General features: G+C 45.8%; 1 protein-coding gene and 1 pseudogene across 1 annotated transcript; one reads left to right on the top strand and one right to left on the bottom strand.

Moving 5' to 3' along the window:
* The first annotated feature begins 529 nt into the window (after positions 1 to 529).
* LOC136538568 (protein kinase PINOID-like) lies at positions 530 to 2241 on the top strand. The gene has a single exon (XM_066530517.1). The coding sequence runs from the start codon at positions 615 to 617 to the stop codon at positions 2049 to 2051; it is 1437 nt and encodes a 478-aa protein (XP_066386614.1). The 5' UTR covers positions 530 to 614; the 3' UTR covers positions 2052 to 2241.
* A 15494-nt stretch (positions 2242 to 17735) lies between these two features.
* On the bottom strand, positions 17736 to 20778 carry LOC136538567 (putative hydrolase C777.06c; annotated as a pseudogene).
* Between the last annotated feature and the right edge of the window lie 1314 nt (positions 20779 to 22092).

The following is a 22092-nucleotide window of genomic DNA, read 5'->3' as shown; positions in this document are numbered from 1 at the left end:
ACTCAAGTTGAAAGATAGGTCGGATGCCATGATAGATCAAGCAGTGGCTTCCAGGATGTAAGAGGCGTTTCTACATTGCATGTTGCTAGAGATGCTGTGACATGTGAGAGTAGGAGAAATGAGAAGAGAACATGGTGGGTCTAAGAGTGTACAAAAGCTAGTATTCTTTTCCGACGTGGATCTGGTGGTCTTGCAGCTTAAATCTACGTGGAAATAAACTCTTTACTCGAGACAACCATGCATATATTTTGCATTGGGTGTGCTCCAACAATTAGCACCACCTATTTACAAAACAATAGAGGCTGATGCTAAATTGATGCATGCTATGTTGGTTTACAGACGTGGTAACTGAAAATTTTCACAAGGAACCTTCTGCGTTTGTGTAGTGGATGGCGTCACCTGCAACGTGGCACGTCCACGTGCTCTCAACACCAGCCAACACTGAGCTGAAGGTTTCCGTGTGCTCGCTCTCTCTGCCGCGGGCTAGCTATAAAGCCGTGCTGCGCGCCTGCAACCACCTTCGCCGAAGCCGAACGCGCAAACCTCCATTAGAAAAAACACAACAAACCAGACATCTACCGATCCAACGCAAGAAGCAACCACATCGCTATATAATGGCCGCTCCAGCCTCCTCGTCCACCGCCGCAACCGCCGCGCCCGCGTCGTCGCCACCGCCCAAGCCTCCAAACCACGTCGCCAGCACCATGCTGGAGCCACAGTCGCCGTCGCCCTGCCCCGACGCCGCGGCGCCCGCAGCCTCCAGCGTCAGCTCCGCGAGCTGCTGCAGCAGCAGCAGCAGCGCCGGCAGCAGCCAAGCGGACCGCTCGTCAACGTTCTCCGTCGACTCGTCGTCGGCCGCGACGCCGTCGTCGTCCCCGCCGCGGCCGCACCGTGCGAGCGACGTGGCGTGGGCGCCCATCCGGGGCCGGGCGCTCGGCCCGCGGGACTTCACGCTCCTCCGCCGCGTCGGGGCCGGGGACATCGGCACCGTCTACCTCTGCCGTCTCAAGAGCCAGGCCGCCGAGGGGTCCGCGTGCGAGTACGCCATGAAGGTGGTGGACCGGCGCGCGCTCGCCAAGAAGGGCAAGCTGGCCCGCGCCGCGGCCGAGAAGCGTGTCCTGCGGCGGCTCGACCACCCGTTCCTGCCCACCATGTTCGCGGACTTCGACGCCGGCACGGACTACTCGTGCATCGTCATGGAGTTCTGCCCGGGCGGCGACCTCCACTCCCTCCGCCACCGCATGCCGGGCCGCCGCTTCCCGCTCGCGTCGGCACGGTTCTACGCCGCCGAGGTGCTCCTCGCGCTCGAGTACCTGCACATGATGGGCATCGTGTACCGCGACCTCAAGCCAGAGAACGTGCTGATACGCGGCGACGGCCACATCATGCTCACCGACTTCGACCTGTCGCTGGAGTCCACGGCGTCGCCGGCTCTCGAGGACGCGAGGAACGTCAGCGACAACAGGGAGGAGGATGTGGTGGAGCCGGCACCGCCTACCTGCCTCCCGATCCCGGAGCTGCAACTCCTCCGGCTGCGGCGGTGGAAGCGCCGCGCCGCGCCGCGGCCGCGGTTCGTGGCGGAGCCCGTGGACGCGCGGTCCAGCTCGTTCGTGGGCACGCACGAGTACGTGGCGCCCGAGGTCGCCCGCGGCAGCGGGCACGGCGCGGCCGTGGACTGGTGGGCCTACGGCGTGTTCCTGTACGAGCTCATCTACGGGCACACCCCGTTCGTCGGGGAGAGCAACGAGGCCACGCTCCGCAACATCGTGCGCCGCCCGCTGGAGTTCCCGGCCGCCGCGACGACCACGCACATGCACGGGGTCGGGGACTACGCCACGGCACGCGACCTGATCGCGCGGCTCCTGGACAAGGACCCGCGCACCCGGCTCGGGTCGAAGCGCGGCGCCGCCGATGTGAAGGCGCACGGCTTCTTCAAGGGCCTAAACTTCGCGCTGCTGCGGTCGACGCCGCCGCCCGTAGTGCCGCCCCCGGCCGCCCTGCACCGGTGCGACAAGGCCGCCGACGTGCAGCAGCTGTTCGATCACTTCTGAGTCCCGACGTCTCCGTTCGTTCAAAACTTCAAATGAAGCAAGCTTTTTTTTTATCGTTGATCGATCGGTAGCCAAGAGTTGTGTGCCGGACTAACCAGCAGCTGGGGTAGCCAGATCGAGGCATCCCCGTGTTGAGTGTTGACTAGCTAATTACTCTATTCCATTAGCACTGCTGTACAACGCTGTTAATTACGCACGTACTAATCAAACAATTAATATTTACTTATTTTAGTTACTGCGCCAGTTCATAGCACTACTATGAGTCTTCAGAACTAAGTTTATGTCAGGTGATAGATACCATCTGATGATATGATTGATCAGCTGGATTAAAGCTGTCGCATCGAGGATTATTACATGATTAGCTGGCGCTAAGCTGATCTTACCGCCTGGTAAACGCGTCCTACTAGCTCTGGACAAGAAGATGCAGTGCTGCAGCTACTGGCGGATATGCACGATGGATGGATTTGTAATTAGCCTGGAGCTAGCCCCGGAGGCAATTAACAAGGACCGCTGGGCGGCACGGCATTCAGAATGCTCGCTGGATTTGTCTGGCTAGCTGAGGGCTTAGTTCCCCTCTAAAACGCCAAATTTTTCAAGATTCCCTGTCACATCGAATCTTTGGACGCATGCATGAAGTATTAAATATAAATAAAAAATAAAACTAATTACACAGTTTAGACGAAATCCACGAGACGAATCTTTTAAGCCTAATTAGACTATAATTAGATACTAATTGTCAAATAACAACGAAAATGCTACAGTGTCGTTTTGCCAAAATTTTCGGCAACTAAACTGAGCCTGAGCTAGTGCTGATGTAGTTAGGGTTGGGAGTTCTGTGTACAATGATGGCGAGGGATCTGAGTTGAGCTGTCAGTGAGATGGAGGCGGCGTCCTGTCTCAAGCTTGTCCATGATGATGGATTCATGCCGCGTGGACTGGAATACAGGATCGGACCCTCTGGATCGCGGTTTCCTTGCAAACACAAGCAGAGACGGAAGGTTGTTGCGTTCATCGATGCTATATTGCTTCAGAGCTAGTATCTACTAGGAACTGGATGGGGCGCTAGTAGGGCTTCACCAAATTTGGCCTGCTTTGGGTTAGAACTCGGTCGACCCTATAGACAACAGTGTTTTTCTATCATCTGAAGTGTTTTGAACTAATATTCAACTAACATAACATAATGTGGAATGAAATAACACTATATTAGCCTCTAAAACCTGCTGCGTAAATATATATACCCTTTCATGATCATCAAGGCCTCAATGGGAAATGTGCAGATGGTTAATGTTTTACAATAACAGAAGAATACAAGGAAGGTACTCTAGGTGGTCAGGTTATTCCATTTTGGTATTTCAAAGCAAACTGAACCATAAGTCTTCAGATGTGGTTAGCCTACGTTTAGTGGTCAAATGATGTTTTTACTATATATCTAGACATAGTGTACATCTAAGTGCATAGCAAAAGATATATAATTAGAAAAAATCAAAACGTCTTACATGTGATCAGATTCCTAATAGCCACATTTCTTATAAACACCTAAGCTAGCTTTCAAAACTCAGGCAGTAACTATGTGCAGCCTATTTCAAATGCATTACGCTTGCAGTTACATACAAACTACAACCAAATCAATCAACACAGGTTATGGAAAATAATATTATACCACCATCTACAACATCAAATTTATTTTCATTAAATCCATTATGAAATACTCCTTTCGTTCCAAATTATAAAATATTTGTCTTTTTTTCTTTAGATATATTACTTTTACGGAGTATCTAAACATAGTGTATATCTAAGTGCGTAATAAAAACTATATATCTAGGACCCCGTTTGGCAGAGCTCCGAGAGCTGATTCTCTACTAAATCCAACAGAAGCTCTATCAAACAGTTTTTTAGAGACAATTGATTCTGTGAAGTGATTCTTCGCTGAAAAAAGTAGCTTCTATTTGTTGTGTGAAGTGATTCTCCATCGTGATTTTAAGAGTTTATGCTAAAGAATCAAAGAGAACAATTTCAGCCACAGAATCACTTCTGATCTCGGAGAATCAGGTTCCATAAAAAAAAAGAATCACATGGAGCTCTATTAAACAGGTCCTAGAAAAGTCAAAACACCTTATTTGGAATGGATAGAGTATGTCTTAACGGTTTATGTGGTGTTGTAGAGATGCTAATATATTCAAAACTGAAGAAGTTTGACTTCAATGGCCTATATTTTAGAACGGAAAGGTAAAAGATAAATCTAGCATTAGTCTACAGAGGATGTGGGACTACTCACTTACTAGCCACTTGTATGAAAAAAAACCCCTCAAAGTAGAAGTAGGAATAAGTTTATCGACTGAGCAGCGGCTTTCTTAAGAATCCGTACGTCTTATCCTCTGAAGAAATGGCCTCTTCTGCAGAGATCCATGGATAATAAAGGATGCATGCACAACCGTACCAGTGCAGTACATGCAGCACAGTAACCTTTATCTATTATTTTTTAGTCTGTCTACTACACAACCATGTGTTTTATGCAGTTTCAACACATGATTTTTTTTTTGCACATTAAGATCCAACAGCCTCCACCCTTCTTCTATCTCCAGCCTCCACAGATCACAGATCACAATTTTTTCTCTACGGAAGGACAAATCACAGATCTGCCGCCGCCGTCGCCGGGACGAGCTCGCCGGTCGCCAGCGCCGGTGGTCACCGGTGAGAAAGAGAGAGAGATACATGTTTTTTTTTTTGCTAAAACACATGTATATTGTATAGCATTTCTGATTATTTTTCCGCACAACAACCCAGGAAATTGTGCGTGAAGGACACCTTCAATAAGATATTTCCATTTTTTTTTAAAAAAGAAGCACCGTTTTTCTATTTGCATCTTGCTCATATTTTGGGGAGTACAGGACCAGCAACAACAGACCCCTTTTATGTTATCTTCACTGGAAAAACAGACATTCGTCTGCCAGGCCAGGCTACCCATGCGGCCATGCCCAACAACCCTCAGCAACGAGTACACTGCCTCGCTGTTTCGTTGCGTTGCATGGGCACTCTTACTGTACCCATCTCCCAGCGCCAACCGAAGTAATGCAATGGACACAGGAACAGTGTACATGGCCTGCCGAGGCAGATCCAAGGAATTTTGGTGCCATGCATCTATATATGCAGGGGCCCACATGCAAGAGAATATGGTGGCGGGCCACGTTGTGCGAGCATGTACGCAAGTGATAAGAGTCACAGTCAGACTGCTGGCGATGCAAATTGCAACGCAAAATGCTAAGAAGGTCCCAACAAGCACGCATGACGCATCCATATGAATGTCATCTGCTACCAGTACTTCGCTACGGGTATCTCTCGGCGGAGCGCTGTGTGACTGTGTCCTGCCTGCATGCGGCGTGCCGATGGGTGGTCACGCTCGATCGCAGGCGAGTCACGGTCTCACGGACGATGTCCAGCCTCGCAGCGCATGCAATGCAGGTCGTTTGGACTTTGGACCAGGAGGAGGCTCTCTCTCTTCGTGCGCTGCCTTGCCAGTGCCAAAATTGCCACGCATCATGCACGGCAACGGGCGGCCGGGCAGCTTTTCTCGGCTGGTACGGTGGTCGCGGCCACGTTGCTTGCCGGGGCGCGCGCGAGCGGGAGCCTGTGCCTGTCTGCCAGCCAGCACGCGCCGTGGCGTGTGGTGTGTGCGCCCGTGTCGATCCACCTGTGCTGTAAGCGCTCGGCGGCTACCTCTCGCGATCCATCGACCAAACGCCCATCAATAATGCATTGAAGGGGATGCTGTCGTCGTCGCTGCTCCTCCAATGCAAGTTCACGGGCTGTGCAATGCAATGCAACCATGCACGTTGTGGTACGGTTATAACCTAATAACCTGGCAAGTGAATGTGGATCTGAAAATAATTTAATCTTTCAAAGTTTTTGCGTAAAGAAAGATGCTACTCCTGCTAAGCAGCACTGTACGCAAACGGGCGCATATTCAAGATCTGGATGATTAAAGCTCAACAGCTCCCGTCCCTCCCCCCCCCCCCCCCCCCCCCCCCCCCCCCCCCCCCCATGCATGCATGAGCACAAAAAGGCTGTGTCGTTCATCATTAGCCGGAGTGGCAGCTGAACTAGCTCGCCATGAGTGGCTAACCCCGAGGATGTTATCATCATGGCCTCTATGCCTCTACAAAGCAGTGGATCGTGATGTTACAATAGCACATTTACCACGGTCGTCGCAAGTCCTATGTATTTGTACCCTACGTACATGCCTCGTACTTGTCAAATAAAACTTTGTGAATTGAGCGTTCTATACGGACGTAATCGATCGATCCCTCGGTGCCGTCACACACTACAGGAACTGCCGGATTCCCCAAGTGTCAGTTGCACTCGGGGAAGGCCCAGTTGCACTCGGGGAAGCCTTCCCCGAGTGCAACACTCGGGGAAGAGCCTCCGGCTAATCCTTCTCACGGGAAAGTCGCCTTCCTCGAGTGTCAAAAATCGTGCACTCGGGGAAGGCTTTGCCAAGTGCCGTGCTGGCACTCGGGGAAGACTTGACGCCGTTGGCCGACGGCCGACGTCATTTTTTTTATTTCTTCCCCGAGTGCAACACTCGGGAAAGATTTTTGAATTTTTTTTAAATACTCTTTGCCGAGTGCCGCAGTTCAGGCACTCGGGGAAGAAATTTGTTTTTTTTTAAATCCCTCTTCCCCGAGTGCCACATCACAGGCACTCGGGGAAGCCACCTCTAAAATTCTTTTTTTTTGTTTTTTGCTTTTCCATGTAAACAACAAAGCATATATATATATATATATATATATATATATATATATATATATATATATATATATATCACAAACCACAAATCAACACCAATATGTCACAAACCACATTTATATATCACAAACGACCAAATTTGTCCGAAATCCACAATATATTACAAACCACACGTTCAAAAGTACACACTATTCCAAGTTCACAAGTTCAATACATAAAAACGACTCCGAAGGCGGCTCACGGCGACTGTGAGGGGTGGGACGCCCCAGCGTGCGATCCCAGCGACGGTCCAGGTGAGGATGGCCCGACGTGCGATGCCGGCGACCCTTCGACATGGTTCGACGCCGCCCCCGATTGATGCTGCAAAAAAGAGAGGATTCATGAACAGATATGCGATTCTCCTAGACTGTTACCATCTTCTGATTCACATGCCACCAGTCTTAAAAAAAATCACCACAACAGATATGCGATTATTTATGCTAATGCATTCATTGTTCTGTAATGTGTCATCTTAATTCATAATTGCATACAAGATCTTAAAGAATGCCAAAGGAAAATACTGGCCCTTCGGATGTGAATAGTTGCTATACAGATGTAAATAGTTTACAAGTGGTCTGATTCACTGAAACCCCTCCCTAACCTGGTCCCGCCCCTCTCAAATGAAAAATCATATCTTCAGTATTCCACAATATTCAGCTACTGTCTTATGCCTTCCAAACAGAACTGATTCAGTTGTGTGCATATGTGCTTCAAGTAAGGATGAAAATAGGATCTAGATTACCAATTTCCAGGAAAATTCTCACAATAATGAATTATACAATATAAAACATTTGTGTGTGTGAGAGAACCGTGTGCCGCCGAACAAGGAAATTTGTTATAAGTTATATGGGATATCTAGTATGTAAAAGAGAAATTAGGTTCACCTGCTTTCTATAAGAACAGAAATCACTGCAACCAAGAATCATAATGTTGAGAACTGCAGGAAACAAGTTGAGACGTATTACAAACAAAAAAAATGCTCTAGTAGTATTCATAAAACACGTAACCAGTGTATACTGATTTAGAGCAGTAAAAATACCAAGATAAGCTTAACAACCTTGCAGCAGCTGTCATCTACTACATCCTTCCTGTCTTTAGCAGTAATAGGTCTTTAGACAGGGCAACCAGACTTACTAATTGCTCTGTTTTAAGATCCAGTCCAACTGATTTTCCAAGTAGATAAAGCAGCGGACTTCAAATCTGACTGACCCACAGAGTGAAGGATGAGTATACTATTGTACACATATACTAACATGTACATAGAAGACTTTATTTAGGGTATAAATGCGCTACCATGCAAATGTTTACTGATCCATTATAGTGAGCCAAATAAAATTGGTAATAGAGTGAAGTGAAGGACTGAGGGAGAAAGAACTTACCAAGATGATAACACTATGAGTCCACTCATAACTGCTCTAAATGGATAAGCCTTGTAAAGAGGTCATACAGATCAAACAATCAGAATACCCCCCCCCCCCTAAATTACCGGAAAGTACTTGGTATCGCAACTCTAAATCAGGGAAGAAGAAGATTCCAAAATAACATGACCCAGCACTAATTAGTACTAATTAGAATGTCCAACAGTATTAGTTTTGTTTCCAACCAGGGAATTGGCAACATAAATTCAAGATGAAGCACAAGTTCGACAGATCTTCAAGAATATCTTCTACTGTGTGCTGCTTTATATTTTCTTATATACGAAACAGACCTTGCTCATATACATGAAGAGCATTAGAATTTGCATACACAGCCATTGAAAGGGAATAAAGAATTAAAGAAAACCCAGATTACCTTGGTCCAGTAGTGGTTACACAAGAGGAACTTGTAAATCACCAGATCACATCTGAAAAAAGGGTGCACTAATATAGTTCAATTTCAAGGATAGATTACTCCAAAGATTTCACAAATAAAATTAATAAGACTTTCGCTAGACAATAGAGAAAAATGCTCCACGAACAGTTATCAGATATCATATATACCAACTTGATAGCCACTGCAATCAATAGGGACGAGGTGTCGGGGATGGCCGGATGGAGGGCATCTTGATTGTAGAAAGCGTCATTCTTCTCCCCTTTTTTTATATCCTAAGCAATCAATTTCGAACTGAATCAACTCAATTAGGAGCAAGTAGGTTAGAGGAACTAAGCTATCATTGTCAGGGAGGGAGATGCAAAGGGGTAGGGTGCATCGGAGGGAACCTGACCTCTTGCCTCAAGTGGTAGGACAGCTCATCGTGACCGGCATCCATGGTGGCAGTGGCGGCGCTGGGCCGTCGTGCCGTCTGTTCCTGCACCACCCCGCCTCGTAGATGCACGCTACGCAGCAGCAGGGAGCCGCCGCCGCCGCCCGGGGCTGGCCGCCGCCTGCGGACGCAGGGCGCCGGGCCGTCCTTGCCTTGCTCCGGCTGGTTTTACCGAGTGGCTGCATGCCCGCACCCGCGAAGACGGTGAAGTCGCGACCGCGGACAGCGCCCTCCACCCGCGACTGCGTCGGCCGTCGGCGCGCCCCCCATGGCGTGGACGAGATCCTGGCCGGGGGCGATGCCGGTGCGGGTGACCTCCTGGTCGGGGGCGTGGCCAGGGCGGGTGAGATCCTCGCCGGTGGTGCGCGGCCTCCTGGCCACGACCGAGTAGCATCCTGGCCGACGGCGACGCCGAGCCAAGCAGCCTCCTGGCCGGAATCGCGAAGATGAAAAACTCGGGCGGCGGAGGGGGCTGGCGGCGGCGGGGTAGCGCGTACGGGCGGGCGGGCTGGCGGGCGGCGTGCGGGTGTGGGGTGGGTGGCCGGTTAGGTTTAGATAAGGCCTGCTAGGCCTTTTTTTTAAGTCTTCCCCGAGTGCCCTGTCCTTGCACTCGGAAAAGGGCCTCTTCCCCGAGTGTCAGGGAAGGCACTCAGGGAAGAAATTTTATTTTTTTTGTTTTTTTTGCCTAATTTATTTGTAAGGCCTTCCCACATTATTTAAAACTCTCTGTTCAAATTTGGGACAATTTTGACTTTTTTGTTATATTTCGTTAGTTTTTTTCGTTTCGTTGAATTTTTTTGCATACTTCGAATTTGAACTGTAGGTGCATGAAATAATAGAATTTGGTGATTCAAAAAATTATATTAATGATATTTGGTGTATGTTGAGGCCTTATTCAGGAACTCGCATGAAATGTCGAGCATCTTGTTGATGTAACATGACGAACAACTTGCGGGAAAAGTATATTTAAATTATATAAAATCCGAATGAAGTCCGAAAATCACGAAACTTGTCTGGGCGTCGTGTTATCGCATGTAGAGGCTATGATAAAAAATTGAGAAGATTTTGAGCAAGTTGCGACGTCAGATGCCTAAAACCCACACATCTCCGCATGTGATCACCTGTAGAGGCATGCGGAGATGTCTGAGTTTTAGGCATCTGACGTCGCAACTTGCTCGAAACCTTCTCAATTTTTTATCATAGCCTCTACATGCGATAACAAGACGCCCTAGACAAGTTTCGTGATTTTCGGACTTCGTTCGGGATTTTATATAATTTAAAAACACTTTTCCCGCAAGTTATTCGTCATGTTGCATCAACAAGATGCTCGACATTTCATACGAGTTCTTGGATAAGGCCTCAACATACACCAAATATCATTAATATAATTTTTTGAATCACCAAATTCCATTATTTCATGCACCTGCAGTTCAAATTCGAAGTATGCAAAAAAAATTCAACGAAACGAAAAAAACTAACGAAATATAACAAAAAAAGTCAAAATTGTCCTAAATTTGAACATGGAGTTTTAAATAATGTGGGAAGGCCTCACAAAAAAAATGAGGAAAAAAAAACAAAAAAAAACAAAAATTCTTCCCCGAGTGCCTTCCCTAACACTCGGGGAAGAGGCCCTTTCCCGAGTGCCAGGACAGGGCACTCGGGGAAGGCTGCCTCTTCCCCGAGTGCCCTGTCCTAGCACTCGGGAAAGGGCCTCTTCCCCGAGTGTTAGGGAAGGCACTCGGGGAAGAATTTTTGTTTTTAAAGTTTTAACGGTGTGGGCGGGGTGGACCGTCAAGTAACATATTTCTTTGCCGAGTGCCGATCTTCCCCGAGTGTTGCACTCGGGGAAGAGGGCCTTTGCCGAGTGCTGCTCTTTACCGAGTGCCATGATCTCTGCGGCACTCGGGAAAGCCTCTATTCCCCGAGTGCAATTCTTCCCCGAGTGCAACACTCGGGGAAAGATTCTCTTTCCCGAGTGCCCGATTTTTGGCACTCGGGGAAGCCAGCGACACTCGGGGAATTTTGCCTCTCCCGTAGTGACAGTAGCATCCCAGCGGCCTTGATGAAGCCCGCCATGGCCGCATCACAGGACCACTAATTACAATGTGCAATCAGTACCCTCGGGCAACCAATGGTGGTGTTCCCTCTTGTCTCCACAAAGCTTCAACTAGCACCTAGGACGAACAGCGGCCGCCGCGCTCAGATGCTGGGGAAAGCAATCTTGAAGGACTTCTACCAACTTTGTGTAAGCGTCAACTTTGTGTAAGCGTCATAGTACCTCTAAATCGTAGATCAGGAGAAAAATTCTTACTTAGACGGGGAACTGTTGATGTACCTCGCCCTAGTACAGTTGGGTCCATGGCGAGCAGCAATGTGGACGCCGGTGTCATGGCAGCGTAGGCGCGGTGGTGGCGATGCAGAGGCGACGTGAGGTCGGTGGCGGCTTCCCGTCGCTGGCAGCACCATTCTCTTTAGATCGGATAGGGTTTCTCTGTAGGTCGGTTACGGAGGCTCAGATCAACCTCGTAGATAGAGCCCCGGCCCCCACCTTCATTTATGGTGCTGTGCGACGGGGCCCACCAACCAAGGAGTGGTTGGACGCCCCCGATCAGGGCAGTTGATCCAAGGGCCCAATTGGCCGTTGGTGGAGATCAACCTAATCATTCTCCCCCTTGATCTCACCTTATTTCTTAAACTTAACTTACTTTATCTTGTTCCCATTTCATCACAGATCAGTGCATAAAGCATGCCTCATCGTCACTGATCTGTTGTCATTAGATTAAACAGCTACAACGCACTTCTCTATTTTGAAACAGATACTCAACTAGGCCCTTAGTATCAGAAATCATAGGCTTTCCCATAAACCATGTCGACTGTGTGTTCTCTGAACGCACTGGGTGGTTAGCCTTTGGTAAGCGGATTAGCAAGTACTTACTCGGTACTTATGTGCTCAATGCTTTCAAAATGATTCTAGATTTTCTCCTTTACAACATATACCTTAGTGTCAATGTGTTTGGCAGCACACTTGACTTGTTGTCTTAGGAGTTAACTTTCTTTAAATGGTTATTGCTGTTGCCTACCATTGTTAAATCCGGGTACAAATTTCCTTAACCTCCTTTTGCCTGTTCTTTAAGCCTCATGACAAGCTATACTATGGTATGCATCACTGATGACACCCACAACTGTTTCTTTGGAACTTTTCCACAATAATACTTCAACTACGAGTGTTAGCAACTGCTATGGATTTCACTACACATCTCACCAAGACTTAACCTTTTGTACCCTCAACTATTTGAGAGTACTTATTCTTTCTTACTCAGCATGAGGCCTATTATACTTTGCAAAATTGCAAGACATTCTTAACTTAATTCCAGTGATCTATATCTAAACTGGACTTCTGCCAAAATATCTCGGATACATAAACTACTGTCAGGGTAAGTTCTTACTTGTACTTGTACACACATCAAGCTTCCAATAGCTAAAGCATATGAAACCATATTCTTTTGATCGATCTCATATCGGTTCCTGAAACACTTAAAGTTCCAAATCTATTACCCTTGACTATAGGAGCAGGCGTAGGTTTACTCGCATACATACTTTATTTCTCTAGAATCTTTTCTAAGTATGCCTTTGCGATAGTCCTAATACCTATTTTCTTCTATCTCGGTGAATTTTAATTCCTAAAACTAATGACGCTTCACCAAGATCATTCACATTGAAACTTGGGGACAAAACATCTTCTTCTCCAATGACAGTTTAACATCACTACTAGTGAGTAGAATGTCATCTGTTCATAGGATGTGGAAAATGAATTTTCCATTCTTGAACTTCGTATGAACGCTATTGTCCTTCTGTTTTCTTTAAAACCCAAACTTTCTCATTGTTTTCATCAACTTCAATACTAATGTCTACAGACTTACTTTTAACCTATAAATGGATTTCTACAAGCGGCATCCCATATGTTCTTTTCTTCCACGATAAAACCTTTTGGATTGTGTCATGTAATCGTTTTCATATAAATCCCCGTTGAGAAATACCGTCTTTACATCCATCTGATGTAACTCTAAATCGTAATGTGCCATTAACACCATTATGATTCTAAAAGAATCCTTACATAAGACTGGAGAGAAAACTCTCATTATAATCTATTCTTTCTCTTTGCTTAAAGCATATTGCCACAAGTCGTGCTTTATTTCTTTCTATATTCCCTTTGGAGTCATATTTTGTCTTATAGACCTATTAACAGCCTACTGTTTTGGCTCCATTAGGAATTACTTCTAAGTCCCAAACATCGTTCGTATTCATCGAATTCATTTCAACTTTCATAGCTTCTTGCCATTTAAACGAGTAAACGCTTCTCATGGTTTCTTCAAATGAGGTGGGATCACCCTTCATTTGAATTTCTTTACTAACATAGACTTTGATAGTCATCAGAAAACTGGTTTACTAATTCTTTGAGACCTTCTGGGCCTCAGCTACTGGCACTTTCATATGGGGCTATTGTTGCTCTTTATTGCCAAGAGACAATTGATTCTACATGCTCCTGTATAACAAGATCCTTATTTACATTATTCATCTTCTTCGAAGAGCTAACAACAGGTGTTGTATTGGTCATACAACATCAACAGATATTAAGAAACTTGTTGCTCCTGAGTCACTGAAGTGGGCACACAGTCCCTCTTCTCTTCAAGTCTTAGGTCTCTACATACCTCTACATACCATGCTCCCCTAGATCTTCCCATCTTTTCTAAAGATAGTATATCTTCAAATTTCTTATTTTGGGTTTAATCTGTTAAAATCCCATATGGCGCTTTAAGCACCACATTAACATCTTTGAGACTAACTACGCTATTTTTCTGTCGGAACTTTAAAAAGTCTAGGAATTTAGCTATTTCTCTACTTAGGGGTATCATTGTTGTAACCGTTGTACTCCTCCGACGGTCATATTTATCTTAATTAATTTTTATCTCACTCTTAATGAAGAGTATCTTTCTTAATTGATCTTTATTTTTTCTCCTCAAAATATGGCATGAACTTTACTACTATAATTTCGATAACTATTTAGAATGTCTATAAACGAGGAGACACTTATAACTTACTTCATTCACATGATTGTGTCATGTAAACAAAGTTATTTCTTGATCCGTTTAGGGTTACACTTTCCTTAATTCACTTTAAGAACTCAATGAGGTCTTTCATTAACGATACTTTTGCAAGTCACACTTGCATCTTTTCTTATCTTTTGGTTAGTATTGACCATGACTATGCATTTCTATTGTGCCAAGGTCAATACTAGGACAACATAAGAGCTACCCAAACTTCTCTCGCTATGCAGGATACAATACATGTGAATCATCACAAAACTTCTCCCCGCCAAGCTAGATAGACTAGCATAATTACTATGTCAAAACTTCTCCCATGCGGGATACATCTATACGAAAACTTAGTCATGACGACTAAAACATTCACTTATACTTTATTTTCTAATTAAATCTTTCCGTTGGTTCCAATTTAATCAGAAAATTAGTAAACTAACAAAACTGTCCTTAACTGGCTTAACTCAAGCCTTTTCATTCACATACCCCATCATTATAGCCCGTTGGCATACAGCCGAGTGATCTCATCGGTTAAAATAAAACATATAATATGCTTCTACATCAATTCTACATCACCGTTGGGCAGAAAGTAGAATTAATGCATAAAACTCATAAATTAACTTGAAATCCATGTAACTACTCTTCAAAATTAAATTCTCTCATTGGTTCAAATTTAATTAGAAGATAATCAACATCATTGCAGCGGAACTTAATAATAAAATACATTCTTTTAGTTTAGGAGCATTTCTTGGTCCTTATCAACTCTCTAAAAAATTCATCACATTGGTGTAAAATTTTTCAGAGATTTAAACTTTAAACTTAAATTCGTTATAATATTGTTATCATCAACGTTGGTCAGAAAATGACAATACCATAATTTAACACAAACAAAAAATGGACTACTCCTCTAATTAAATTTTTCCGTTGGTTCCAATTTAATTAGAGGATCAACATAATCATAATTTTCTAAATATAACTACTCTTCAAATTAAATTCTCCCGTTGGTTCGAATTTAATTAGAAGATAATAAACATTAAACTTTGCAGCGGAAACTTAAACATAATTGGTGAATTTTACCCACAGGGAAATTCTCTTTACTAATTTTCTTTGAGCCATTAATCATTTTCTAGGAAATTATGATTTACTGGAAAAAGGAAAGGAAAAATGGACTCAAAACTATACCGTTTGCTCGGCCCGTCGGCAAAACAGATCGGCCCGCTTTCTTCGCGCGCCTGCGGTGCCTTCCCAGGCCGTAACCTAGGCCTGGGCGGGCAAAGTTGTCCTCTGCGCGCACCCGCCTAGGCCGATCCAGCCCAGCATTTCCTGGCCGTTCATCACGATGGACAGCTCCGCGTCGATCTCGCGCGAGCAAAACTGCTCGGCGTCGGCTCATCCCAAAACCCTAGCCATTCATTTCTCCCTCCCCTTCTCTCTCAGCGCAGTCAAGGGCCAAAGCGCAGCGATGGCTGGAGGAAGGTAACGGCGCCGCCGCAGGCCCCCTCGCCGGCACGCGCGTTCACCCGAGGGTGAGCGCGCTGTCGTCGAGCGGCCTTGCGGTGGTGCCCTGAGCGCGCGTGCGGCGCAGCGGAGCGTCGATGAGCCAGCGCGGCTCGGGTGGATTCCACGCGGTGGCGGGGTCACCTTCCCGCACGACGGCGGTGCGACGGCGACGCGCGTGCTCCCAAGCACAGTGGAGCACCGAGGTAGGCCTCTTCCCCTCTTCCCCTTTCCCTCTTCTATCTTTGGATCTTGTTGTGTTCTTCTCGGTTTTTGTCGATTTGGGGATTAGGGTTAGGGTTAGGGTTCAAACCTTCTGTGTCTTTGCTCCTTTCCCTTCCCCGGTCCTAGATTCGGTCGGTTAGGGTTAGGACAAACCCACTATTCATCTTCCCCGCCTTTCGAGCCCGCATGTCGACGTCTCGTCAGCGAGCGGCGGCTCGACTACCCGTGCGGCGTCGAAACTTTCTTTCCCGTGCAGCGGCGGTGCGATGGCGGTGGAGAAGCCCTGGTAGGTCCTCCCCTTTCCGTCCTTGGTTTTCTAGGGTTAGGGTTCGGTTAACCCTTCTGCCTCGATCCGAATTGGATCTGTCTCAACTCATTCTAAACTGCTACTACTCCGATCTAGATCTACTCACTAGAAAAACCTTGGCTCTGATACCATTGTAAGCGTCATAGTACCTCTAAATCGTAGATCAGGGGATAAATTATTACTTAGATGGGGAACTGTTGATGTACCTTGCCCTAGGGTAGTTGCGGCCGTGGTGAGCAGCAACGTGGACACCAGTATCATGGCGGCGTAGGCGTCGTGGTGGCGATGTAGAGGTGACGGCGAAGTCGGTGGGGCTTCCCGTCGCTGGCAGCACCCTTCTCTTTAGATCGGATATGGTTTCTCTATCGGTTACGACGGCTCAGGTCAACCTCGTAGATAGAGCCTCGGCCCCCACCTCCCTTTATGGTGCTGTGCGACGGGGGTCCACCAACCAAGGAGTGGTTGGACGCCCCCGATCAGGGCGTTGATCTAAGGGTCTGGGTCAATTGGTGGAGATCAACCTAACACGTTGTTGTCGTTGCCAGCGGTGTTGGAGGACGAAGGACACCATGACTACGGCAAGGAGAAGATCCCAACATCTAAGGTCTCAAGAAGCAAGGGAGAGGTGAGGTGTGAATGGGCGATACCCACCGCACTGGTTTTTATAGCCCTTCCTTGCCAATAATGGAGAAGGGGAAATGGTCAAGATCCGTGACTCATGCGAGGGCAACGAGGCGCATCAGATTCCCTAGCTCATTCATCCTTATCTGTAACAAGACTTAATAACGCGCGTTACCCGGAGGGTCAAAGGAGGCGTTCGTGCGCAAGCGTTTGGAAAACTGAGCCTTTAGAGGTATTGTTTTTTCGAGAGCTTCGACAAGCGAATCTTCAACACTGGTGCTCAAAAGAACTGAGTCATTCGACTGGCTTGTCATCAGGTCCTTCGAAGGCTACTGTCGGTGATATGGACCCAGGATACCTCACTGACCTGATATAGGCCCAACACCATCAGGATGGTTGACCAAGATAAGGCCCACCCGAGTTATGGGAACGCCATCAGAAGTGGAGGCCAAGCAACCTGGCATGAGGAGCTTGGGTGCTGACCTATACGATAGTCATTCTGTTAATATTTTCGTATAACTAACTAGGAAATATCACTATCTATGTAACCCTACCCCTCGTAGTATATAAGGCGGGGAGGGAGCACTCAATCGGAACCTTGCAAATGCTCAGCAACCCCTTGTAATTCGAGCACGCGAGATAAAGAGATCTACTCCAAACTAGATGTAGGATACCACATACCTAAACGTCTAGGGTTCGTAACTTTCCAAACGTGCCACATAGTTTTACAGCAAAAACGTTAGCCTTTTCTAGTGGAGCTGTAGAAAGCCAATCAAGAACCCTGAACCCAACTGTCTAAATGTTATACAATCCTTGCGGCCGCAGACTAAAGACAAATACAACCTTGATTTCAATAGACTCTTTAGCAAATTGTCAAAGCGAACACTGAGTTATATGCACCGGTAGACTTCCCATTAGTACTGAGCAAAGGAGATATGGTCATATGGATGCAGTACTCCAGTAGTAGTCCGCATCGGTAAAGTTGACATCAAAAGTGTTGCTAAAACATTGCGTTATTACAGGTCAATGAAGATACGCAGGCCGTCATGAGCTAGCTGTACTGGTATTCCTTCCCTACGGTCATAATACAAGCTTGCACATCAGTCAGTCAAGGCATCTAACAGATAATAAAAGAGTGAAACAAATGTTCAGAAACTAGGCGCACCTGCAAGACCACCTTGCTAACAGCTGGTTTTCTCTATGATGTTCAAACTCGTGGTTCATTCCAATCAACAGAGCTTGTTTAGGGCATATCCTCTTGATAGCGTCAAGACTCTACAACAATCAGTAAATCTTAACATGGTATTCCGTATTTAAGAGAAAAAAAATCAATAGATTCTCTGATACATCTTCACAGGCATGACTGTAAATGCTTCCTGGTTTGAGGCTGTGAGCCATTCTGTTGATCTGTCCTAGCCTTCTAGGCTGATTTTATGAAGATGGATTAACTTCATATTTTTAACCACCAAGTTACTATAAATTCAGAAAATACTGAGAGGTCCTGATTAAATAACCTGACTCAGAGTTAAATGGCAACTGCGATCATCTCCCTGTTTTCATAGAACATTAAATCTGTATCAGAAAGTTAACCAATTTTATGGAAGGTTTAGGAAAGATGTTCTTTATTCAGATGAATAGCATGTGGAGGCTTACCGCCCCATGCAACCTGTTTGTTTCTAGTATAAGTAGATCTAGTTGCCCTTGTCCGGCACCAGACTTCGAAATTGCTGCATGCAAAGATCGCGTCAGCAGTTTATTGCAGTAAAATGGACCAACTGAATAGGAACAAAGAGAAGGGATCCAACTACAAAAAGGCCACGAATTCAATAGCTGATAACATACGAAAGGCTCTTGTGGTTCAGAAAAAAAAAATGAGTTCAGAAAAATATTGGAGAATGTTGCTTTTCATGAAACACTGAAGTCCTTTTTTTATAGATTTATGTAATTTGCATTATTCCAAAGACAGACATACAGGTGAGCAGGAACTATTATATGAATTGCTTGCTAAATTATCCTGAAGTTCCCTCTTTGTACTGCAGTCTGAATTTCAATGGAAGTATAATGGATCAATATTATCTTTCCTACTCACTGAATTACCTTAGTTATCACATTATTCCCAATAATTTTTTGAAACAGTACATTATTCCCAATCATGTCAGACAAAAAAAACTTGATGCCATGACTATTTAAAAACACTATTGTTCACAAATAAGCATTCTATATAAGCTGACTATTTGAATAGAGAATGATGGAGGAATGGAAAGGTCTACCATGCTCAGTTGTAGGTAGAATTCTTGAGACATCAGATAAATACGCAACTCTGACTTTCCTCCCAAATAAGAAGCCTAAACAGACATAGTCCTCTCCATGCATGACCTGGGCAGACAATCCCAACGTCAAGTTAGACAACTCAGGGGGCAAACGTAACCATATCAATGCAGCATTTCACAATAATAACTCTTACTGGCAACGGCCAAAACTCAAGCTCCGATGCTACAAATGGCTTGTCAACATCACCCTCAATGATCAGTCCAATCGAGTTGAGCAGGTCTGGCAAAGTCATCACCTTCCTGCAGCTTCTGTTTAACCAAGTTGGGAAATCTTGCTGCAACACTGTAAAAATTAGCGGCCAATATTACACGATATATATATGTTGGGCCGACAACAGATTTAACGTGGGCCCTGAGTTAGCTCGAAATGGAAGAATTACCTGTCCATTGTGAATTGGGTGAGAAAAATAGGAACTTTGCCAATTTCATTTCTCTGACTACTCGGTAGTGCCACCCAGAGATCATCGAGGCCTAAGACAGCATCTGCGTGCTCATGCGTGAGAATAATCTGCACTACAGAGAACCCCCTTTTTAATTGACTGAAAATGTGCACCAATTGTTGTCAATGAAGAATTCCCCATCAAGATCTCACCGAATCAATGGAAGAAATTTTGTGGCGCACAAACCACCGGAGAACTTGTTCTCTAAAGGCCTTGCCGACATCGATTAGAATGTACTTGTGAGTCCCATCATCATGGCAATAATCTACCAAGAGGGAGGTGTTGCACCTGAAACCAGACGTACATGCAGTCACATAAGCACTAGCAAATATTTGCTTTGATTTGCCTTTGAGGAGCCTTTAATCCCCCTATTTTGCTATGCAATGACCCAATTTTCTAGGAAATATACTTGCATACTACTCAAAAACAAGCCATACTGTCAAAGTTCTGTATATCGGAATCGGTAGAAGATGGCAAAAGATGGTCAGTGGCGACAAAGCTATGCCTATGATAGCCAACACGGCCAAAACGCAGTTCGGGACTTCGGGTAGCAGTGAGACAACGGAAGAGATTCTGCGATTGCCGATTTCCAGGGCAGGTCGACGCATAAAACTCGAGAATTCTTTAGGTCAAGACCAATTTTGAGGCTCTGACAGTTATGTGGAATAGAAGGTACGAAATGAACATAGCTATGCGAGCGAAACAGAACCGTTCACTGAACAGACTGCGGTTGACTATGCTGTAGTGTATGGGAGCGCAGCGCTCACCTGTAGTTGGGGTTCCGGTCCGGCGGCAGGGAGAGGGCCGTGGAGCAGACGGTGCACGGCGGCTCCGACGGCTGGATGAGGCATCGCGCGTCGGGGAGCGCGCCGGAGCAGCCCGTGCCCAGAAAGATGAGCGATGAAGACGACGACGACGACGACGACGGAGAAGCCACCGCCGCGGAAGCTCCTGTTGGGCTTGGGCGCGTGGGCGCCGGACCAGAGTCCATCGCTGGACAGATTCTTGGTTGTTCTGCTGGGACTGGGAGCATGAGTTGGATTTCAGAGAGAGATTTTAAGTTCTGGTTGTTCGGTGTCACGATCCTGGATAACTAAGGTTTTGCCGGCGAACACGCACGGCGAAGAGCACGGCGGTGCCGTCTCAAGCAGAGAAGCTCGGAGGAAGACTGGCTGAGAGAGGGGATAATTGATTTATTTATATCTGATGTCTTCATTCACTTAGACATGATACTATATATATGGGACTCTGGCTTCCTACCGAACTGATAACAGATAAGACTTACGGCCCAAACACATCCACTCATAATTCTATTACAAGGCCTAAGGCCTATGTCATGACATTCTCTCCCCCTTAAGCAACAGCTTGCCCTCAAGCTGTGGTTCTTCAATCACCATGTAATAAACATATATTTTCCGTCAGAGGTCCTCACATTGTTGCTCCATTCTGCAACCAAGCCTTCAAGGATATTCAATCATCATATTATAGAATTGAATTGCCAGCATGCTAGAATGAGTCATTGTCTTGTACATGACTTCCATAGTGCTAGAGTGTTGACTTGTAGATGCTTGAAACCGAATGACAGGAACTGTTGGCAGAACAAATGTAGAAGCAAACCACTCACCATGTTTTGTACTTGGAGGTTCCCAAAGGAGTCGTTTCCTACTATAGGCCATCATGACGACAAGTTAAGGATCCTCAATCATCAAGTTGTAGAAGTGAAACCTCACTAACTGCAAACAATTCACTGTCTTAAATATCCTTGAACTTGCACTTGTGTACTCCACACGCTTGATGACACTATGATGTGATAGTGCAGATTGAGTAAACGAGCAGTCCTTATCTCTAGCTTCTTGTTGATCTGTAATCTGTATGTGGCATAACCCCAGAGAGCTGCGGCAAAAATAGTCCATGCATAGGATTATCTAAAATCTGCTTTTCAGTGCTCCAGTAAGAGGTAACCAAGGAAATATGCTTACTCGAAATAGGAAAATATGGTTCTTGGTATATTCAGCCCAGTGCAGAATCAGTTCGGCATCAATCTGATTTATTTCAGGTAACTTTCTGACTTTGGAGACACATAGCAAAATAAATTTGCCATCAAAATCTAATGTTTGTCTATTTTCTGAATATGTACAGAGTGACCACCATATAGATGCCATGGGTCAGCTGCATATCACCAACATCACAAGCAACAGAAGTAATTTTGTGGAATAGAATCAGTTCAGATATTCGTGAACTTTTATATAGATGGTTGGCAAACTTGAAGACAACCGTCTCTGCAGGACAGTGGCCCACGAAGGATGTGACGACCAAAATAGTGCACATGGGTCTTGATAATATCCAGTGCAGTTGTTGGCCATTGTAGCACAGATTTTATTCCGGTAAGCCCCAAAAACATTGCAACCATGGTTCCGCTGCTCTGCAGATTACGTAGCCGTGCAAGAAATTTACAGGTGATAACCTTGTATACTAAAGATGCCCATGGTGATTTCCAGAAC

Source organism: Miscanthus floridulus, chromosome 2, assembly GCF_019320115.1.
Source record: "Miscanthus floridulus cultivar M001 chromosome 2, ASM1932011v1, whole genome shotgun sequence".
NCBI lineage: Eukaryota > Viridiplantae > Streptophyta > Magnoliopsida > Poales > Poaceae > Miscanthus > Miscanthus floridulus.
The sequence above is the reverse complement of the archived record's forward strand: the minus strand, read 5'-3'. Positions and strand labels throughout refer to the sequence as shown.

Coding starts and splice junctions, on each gene's coding strand:
- LOC136538568 (XM_066530517.1), top strand. CDS start 615: ATGGCCGCTCCAGCCTCCTCGTCCACCGCCGCAACCGCCGCGCCCGCG.